The 7,761-nt window shown below is 34.5% G+C and overlaps 1 protein-coding gene across 1 annotated transcript; it reads right to left on the reverse strand.

The window, feature by feature from the left end:
• Positions 1–239: 239 nt before the first annotated feature.
• LOC112798600 (zeaxanthin epoxidase, chloroplastic) lies at positions 240–5,822 on the reverse strand. Its single transcript, XM_025841629.3, has 16 exons — positions 5,039–5,822; positions 4,481–4,643; positions 4,294–4,368; positions 4,099–4,199; positions 3,889–4,004; positions 3,396–3,607; positions 3,032–3,123; positions 2,772–2,886; positions 2,569–2,672; positions 2,268–2,313; positions 2,077–2,141; positions 1,891–1,977; positions 1,510–1,564; positions 1,336–1,424; positions 1,165–1,249; positions 240–535 (listed from the first exon to the last, which is right to left on the reverse strand). The coding sequence occupies exons 1-16, from the start codon at positions 5,548–5,550 to the stop codon at positions 455–457; spliced, it is 1,998 nt and encodes a 665-aa protein (XP_025697414.1). The 5' UTR covers positions 5,551–5,822; the 3' UTR covers positions 240–454.
• Between the last annotated feature and the right edge of the window lie 1,939 nt (positions 5,823–7,761).

Genomic DNA, 7,761 nt, shown 5'->3' on the forward strand with positions numbered 1-7,761 from the left:
GAAACTTAGCAGGTGTTGTGTGACTCGTCGATTCGGTTATTCATACTAGGTTTGACTAGTTCAATGATTTGAGATTGGGTTCACCGGTTCAACGACTGAAACGGTCCTAGACCTATTCTTCATCCAATTCTACTCTTTAGTCTTTATTAAAGAAATTCCCGCTATTTTCTTTACCAAAATATAGATTTGGCATTTTCTTTGCTACCCAAGTTATTATCTTGAGTCAGTAATGCTCCCGCTTGCAAAATTATAAGAATATGAATCTCTAAAATACTGTCTTTTTACATATGGGAAGCAACAACCAACGACTACCTAAGAATTATTGAACAATTTGGTGCCGTTGCAAAATACTCTCTATTCTAAAAACAGTGCATACAGAAGCTATACAATTCTAAGTATTTGGCTGTATAACATTTTCTTTGACTTACAAATATTTACCTAAACAGAAAGCCATTCACACTTTCACCAGAATTTGTTCTCCTTTCTTCTCAGATATTCTTGGTACTGATCTAGTCACCTTAATGCGGAACGAAGCCTGCAAAATAAGTTGGATGCTTAGATATGTCATAGGAAATTAGGAGGTATGCAACAGCTATACAAACTTGCACATTTGGAAGTTGGATACTCATATACACAAAGAATATGAACCTAAATCTTTGCTAGGCAGATTTAACATAATTATTTTAGAGTAAAAGTAACTATTGAAATTGGAACATCTAAATGGGAAAACTATACAATGGTCAATTTTTATATGAAAGAAATTATGCACTAAAACTTGTTTAGGTTAAATGCTAACGGACTAATTGTCTAGTTTATTAAAAGATCAGAAACTTCACTTATTGATAACAATCAGTTTCTGGTACTAGCCCACTTAAATAAACCATTTTTAGACAGTATAATTAATTCTAATCTTCATCATTATGTTTAGTGATCTTAAATTAAATAAACTAAATAAAAATTACAGTAGCACAAAATGGAAGACCAAGTAGATGTAGGCAGGTGATAAGTGAAGAAAAGTTTTGAAATATATAAAAGTTGGACTAAAAGGTTGGATCTTTCTCAAACAATGATTGATGCTATGTAACATGAATTTGATCAAACTGCTGATGTCCAATATGAATAATGCAATGGCCTACTAGGACCTCTAAAGGGTTCATCAGTTACCTTAGTAGAACCAAATTCAATAACATTAGTCGGGTGGATACGTGCAGGATAATTTGGAGGTACCCGATATCGCTTTCCCTCGATGCTGAAAACATAAAGAGAACGACAGTCAATACATTTTTAAACTACCTAAACTTCAAAATATAGTAACACCTTTATACTTTTACTTACTCTGTTATCCAGGTGCCATGTTCACTCCGCAAATCAGTCAAAAAGAATACGCCATCCTTATAGTTAATTCGAGCATGGATTTCGGAAACCTTAAAAGTGGAGAAATTATGTTGCATGATGATCAAGCTCTCAAGTGGAACCATTTTCAATTGAGGTCATAATAAATTGTTTTACCTGTGGTGAAGGTATTGTAACTGAACAACCTGAAAATTCTTCTGGTGGTGCACTCCTGCAGTTACAGAAACTTATCAGACAATTGGTTTGAACTTACAAATCTTACAAAGATGGGAGGATATGAGATCCTCCTAAGAGAATATAGTAGAACAGTTTTCAAATCTCTCAACATGTCCAAGGAAAAGTCCTATAAAAAAGATTATAAGCTTTACACAAGACAGAGGCCAATCGTCTAATCCTTTTAGACAATTGAGAATGGAACAATGCCTACATTTTCATCTTCATTCCAGTATGCATGATATAACGTACACAATTTAGCAACTATTATGGCAGTATGCAAAATATTGTATGTAGGTCCAAGACCTCAGGGCTCATGCATACCCGATTATACACGGCTTCATCTCATCTTGATTCAGACGTATAGTTTTTGAAAGACCTGTTTCATCTCCACATGGTAACAAAATCCACCTATTCAAAACAAGAATGAAACATAAGAGTTATGAGATCTAAAAATTCCTTACTAAGTATAGTAAGGATGACACTCAGCATATTCAGTTAGAGATGTACTCTCCGTTAATAGCACGCTCAAGCGCATCATCATCTTCAAACCATTGCCGTAATTGGTCATTTGCCTGCATGATAATCAAATGACACTTTAGAATCCAGATCGCAACGAACCTATAGATATGACTATATAAATTACCAGAAAAAAAATCTTCTGAGCAGCAAAAGTACAAAGTAAAATTTGAGCAACGTACTTTGTCTGAAAGCCTACAGCTTAATGGTCTCCCTTCAAGTTTAGAGCTGCAAAAGTGTTACAATCTCTTTATGTATTAGGTAATCAGTTGGCACAAATCAACAAGTAGTTGATAATGCAATATAATATTTTTCCTGATTAGCACCAAATAAAAACATGAACAGTGTTTCCAATGTTTTCAGTTTGCAGGAACTCTCATCATCCATGAAGTTTTTCAATTGGCTCGCATACCTAACATGCAGTTATGCTGATTTCACCAAGTGAAGGTTATTAGAAAAAGGAAAGTGAACTCTTGGCATTACCTGTTGCCCCCTAAGACCCAGCTCAACATAGTAGGCATCATGATGTCGACGAAAAATCTTCCTCCAACCCTTCCAGGATGTGGTATCCGGAACTTGGTCAAGAACTGAAAGCGATAATGAGATAGAAGTGGCACGCATATATATTAATTTGAACTTTCAACTTCTCTGAATTCTGACTTATCTCATTAGTAAGAAATTCCTACCTCTAAAGGACCAAGACCAACACCCAAATATGCCTTGTAGGTGGAAGCCATCAAAGCAGCCATTCTTGCCATTCCGTGAATAATGGCAACTCGAAATCTTCTTTCTCTCTCATAGCTTGATGAAACAAAGGCACCATGAGTCACCAAAGAGATTTTGTTAATGAATAAATGGATTCAACAATGCAAGGAGATCAACTCATTTCAACAAAATTGCTATTTCAGTATTCATTTTCGTATTTGAAGAACAAACCGTAATTTACCTCCTTAGGGAAGAATCAATATCAATTGGAGACCCTGATTTTACACTTTGCTCCCATGCATTCTCCAACTCCCATGCTAGTTGATAACTGTCCTGTAATGACAAAATAAGATTGTTAGAAAGAACTTTTGCGCCAATGTTCATGTTTCACTACCAGTTCCCTCTGAAGGAGCCAAGAAAAAGTAAATGTGGGAAATATTTTAATCATGTTTCATTGATTTCTGTCTATGTCCATCTCAGATCAAACGAACCATGGATAACTGAATAATAGTTCTGAAAATGAAGGGAATTGCTGGAAGCCTGTAACTTTGAAACAATAATGATAAACACATGTTGTAATGAAGGGGGTGAAAGTAACTATATACCTCAATAGCCATGCATCCTCCTTGGCCCATATTTGGCTGCATAGCATGGACGGAATCACCAAGCAAAGTAACTCGACCCTTTCCCCATGTTAACGTCGGTATCCTGTCGTATATGTCTCGTCGCAAAATTGCCTCTTCTTCTGTGGCCAGTATCAGATCTAATGCATTGTCACACCAACCCTCAAAGATCTTTAGCAACCTTTCCTTCTTTCCTGCCAAACAGTAAGAAATGATATCAAATGTTATGATTTAAACTTCATTTCAAGCCTGCCAGTCAATCTGATTCGCAATCTACATTAAAATACTACTAGATTGCTGGTACAAAGTTAGAACCATTGTATATCATGCCAAGCAGTGGAGTTCAGTCATCAGAATAAACAAGCAGTAACATTGATAGAACTGACTTGAGCATCAATTCAAGAGCATCTTTTTAATCATACATCCGTAAACTCAGAAGAGATGACAAATTTTTAAACACTTGAAGAAAGCATACCATTGGGACTATCAACGCCACCAGGTGGCTCTTTGTGAAAGGCATACCATTGCATCTTTCCAGCACCAACATCCGAAGATACAAAGTATTGTTTGTGTCCCAAGAATACTCGGTACCTTCCAGCACAGGGACAAAAATGCATAACCTTATGAAAATACATACCACAGCTGATAATATTAAAGTAGGATACCTAATTCATGAATAACATACCCAACAGATTCAATGTCAGCAGGGACGAAATCTGCAATACCAGTATAACATGTATAGCCAGAGTAAACAGCTTCTTTTGGCCCAAATAATTGCTTCCTCACCTATCAAAAATTATTATAATAAGGTTATGTTTTATAAAACTAAAATGCATAGTTATGAGAATATGATGAGAACCAGAGAAAATTTTAGTAGGACCTTGGACCATATCCCATCTGCTCCAACCAAGAGATCTCCTTCGTATTTCTGACCATTCTCTAGCTCTACTGTTACCTGAAATTGAAAAATGCTGGATGAAAACACTAAAATTCCAATACAACAATTATTCATGAAGTAGAATAATTAATTTGTAGTTAATCTCAATATAAAAGCTTTCTCTAAATACCTTGCTTCCATCATCCACAAAATTAACAACATTACTTTCATTCATAATGACATCTTCCCCAACTGCGCGGGCAAGAATCTGCTGTAAGGTCATTCGACTAATAACTCTTGTGACTGGAAGTCCACGTTCCACTGCAGGAGTGAATGTATCGAATTTGACGTACCTGATAACCAACTATACATCAATCTATGGTCCCAAATGCTAAAATTTCATAAAGAAAATTGTTGGACTTGTCTGCTCTAACTTAAATATTCTCTCTTAAAATAGAAATTCTGACTTCCCCAACTATACACCAATCACATCCGTTCTGACTGGGTAAAAGGTTTTACACAGTTGGTGCAATCACAACCATTTTTTTTTTTTACACCATTCAAGCTATAAATATAAAAAGTAGTTATTTTTGTTAATATGACACAACTAATTGCATCAACATTAAATTCTTGTACTGTTACCAAAATTAAATTCTTAATTGCATAACAACTAAACATTTAAAAAGATATAAAGTAGAAAATACAAGTTCCGGTGTGAGAGAGATTGTAGAAGGAGCAAATAACGTACCAAGAGCCAGAAACTCCGTCGACGAGGCCGTTAATCCTATCACCGGTGACGCAACCAACTCTCATAACTTCTTCAGCGACATCGGAATCAATGGCTTCCAAAGCAGCCAAAGCGTTACTCTGAATCTGAATTGGACCCCTATACTGCCCCTCTCCTCTCACAGCACTCAAATCTTTCTCAAACACCATTACCTCGAAGCCTTTTCTCTTTGCAGCCAAAGCAAAGACCAATCCACCGATTCCTCCGCCCGCCACGAGAACCCGAACCTGTTTCCTCTTCTGAGAGCCAGAGCCTCCATACGACGCCGTTTCGTTCGCTTGAGTAGGAGTCGATGTAGTACCGGCCTTAACTGTGAAACGCACCGTTTTGTTCTTGTTAAGTTTCCTTGTTCTTGTTGGGAGAGAAGGTGAGGTTTCTGGTGGAAAAAGAAGGTCTTTGTTTATTGGAACAGAGAATTGAGTGGTTCTTGAGAAAGCGTTAAGAGAGTTGTAACATAAGGTGGAAGAAGCCATGGTTGCTTAGGAACTAAACAACTAAGTGTGTGTGCTGTTTCTGTGTGTTTTTATTTTAACTTCTTTTGGCTCAAGGATTCAAAGCTTCAGCACTCACAGTCTCATGGCAATAACTTTTGGGTTTTGCTAAGCTATTCAGATTAATTTCCATACACAAGTTTTTATTAAGAGCAATGTTAGGGGCCCAGCAATTTTTGTGATTGTTAGCCATTAATTAGCCATCAATGATGATTTGATGGTGTGAGATTTCATCCATAAAACTGCTGCGCCCTAGACTTTTCCTTTTATTAATTCAGATAATCGTTAAATCTTAAAAAATATTAAATAATAAAAAAATGTTATGACAAATTATAGTCTCCTTAACTTATGCCGTATGAAATAAATATTTGTTTTTTTATTTTAAATATGAAATAAGAATTTAATTTTAATACATTAATAATATAAATTATTTTACATCATCCTGATCCTAATGATTATTCACGCCATAATTGTTGAAAGTAATTATTTGTATTGATGTGGTAATTATCTATTTAGATGTTTATATAGTTTGCTGAATGTTCATAAAAAAAATTGAGTTGCTGAAATTTTGATTGAAATTGCAAAACTAGTGGATATAAAGGTTTTCTTCTAAGAATTATTCTACCAACTTTTATGATAACGTTTTGTCATTTTGTGTTGCTCTCGCTCAAGGCAAAAGTTAAAAAAGTATTTATTATGGTGTCTAAACGATAATATTTAAAAAAAAATAAATTAAACATCAAATAAAAATATCATAAAAATTAAAAGTTAGAGTAGCGTAAAATCAACCACAAATATAGCTTATTATTATTATTATTATTATTATTATTATTATTATATGACTAAAGTTTTTTGAAAAACTTGTATATATTTTTTCAAAATTAGAAATTTTTTTTGTAATATCATGTAATTTGATAAAATTAATGGTTACAATAATTACATACTGTTAGTTAGGCAAAAAATTTATTATCACTTAGTGTTAGACAAAATATTATTTTTATAAGAAAATTATAAAACTAAATAATTAGTTATTTGGTAATGTTCCTATATATAATATTTATATCTATTTTAAATTAAATTAGATTATTTGATAGTTAGTTATTTATTTAAATTTTGAAATTAACATCAAACAAGAAGTGCGGAAACAGTTACAAGAAATTCAAATTTTCTGCAAGTGGTATACAAAGAGTAATTGCCCGTTGAAATTAGGCTAATATATAAATAGAGCTTTAGGAACACGTTGTAATCAGTTCAGTTCTTCTTCGAAAACACTTAGAAACCCAAAACGCTCTCAGTCCCTTGGTATCACAGAGTAAATTGAGAATCTTAAGTAATTCCTCTGAACTCAAACACTTGTACTTTGCTTTTTCTCAGTTTTTATTAATAAAATTTCTCTACTCTTATGTTTTCTTCTCTTTTATGTTCATGTTTCTTCTTTCATCTTCTTTTTAATTTCCTGTTTGTTTCAATTTCTGCAATTTACTTTGCCACCGGCACCTTGCATTTACATGTTTATTTGTTAATTTTATTCCTTTTAAATTTATTTGACGTTACAGTTGCGACATTGAGATACCCATAAAAAGAGTCGTTTCCGCTCCTTAAATTAAGATTGTGAAACAAAACTCGAAAATTGTTGATTTATTTGTTGTTAACAATGGAACAAAAATTTGAGTAAAACAAATTGGCACGCCCGGTGGGACTTTGTCAATAGATTGTAATTGTCAAAAAGAAAACCAGGAGTTTTTGAGTTTGCATGTGGTTGTGCAGTGGTAAGTTCGTGCGTCCAGAGCCAAAGAAATCAGCGTCAGTTGACATGTCAAATACTTCTGCAGCATCTTCTTCTACTTCTAGTGATGAGATTAGAGGAAATGAATCCGGGAATTCTCCTGTGATTTCAAATACAGAGCCTACCTTGATGTCAGTGAGGCATGATGGTGTTGGCCATGCCCATACAGGGTTAAATGCAACTCATATAAATACTGTGGGGTGGCCGCCATATGACTTGCCACCAGGGTATGTCCCCCAATGGTGACACAAGGATTGCTTGTGCCTCTCTACTCAACTTTTCAAAATCCTCTTTATCAAAATCCATATGGCATGTCAAATGTACCTGTTTCTGGGGTGTCAGGTTCACACGTATCACAACAAAATTTTTCACATGCTATTAATACAAGAAATAACAGTGCATCTAAT

Source organism: Arachis hypogaea, chromosome 1, assembly GCF_003086295.3.
Source record: "Arachis hypogaea cultivar Tifrunner chromosome 1, arahy.Tifrunner.gnm2.J5K5, whole genome shotgun sequence".
Classification (NCBI taxonomy): domain Eukaryota; kingdom Viridiplantae; phylum Streptophyta; class Magnoliopsida; order Fabales; family Fabaceae; genus Arachis; species Arachis hypogaea.

Excerpts from the sequence above, each read along its gene's own strand:
- LOC112798600 (XM_025841629.3), bottom strand. The coding sequence starts at position 5,550 with ATGGCTTCTTCCACCTTATGTTACAACTCTCTTAACGCTTTCTCAAGA. Across the intron at positions 3,608-3,888 it reads TGGCGTTGATAGTCCCAATG|GAAAGAAGGAAAGGTTGCTA; the intron begins GTATGCTTTCTT and ends ACTGTTTGGCAG. Across the intron at positions 536-1,164 it reads TTGAATTTGGTTCTACTAAG|GCTTCGTTCCGCATTAAGGT; the intron begins GTAACTGATGAA and ends CTTATTTTGCAG.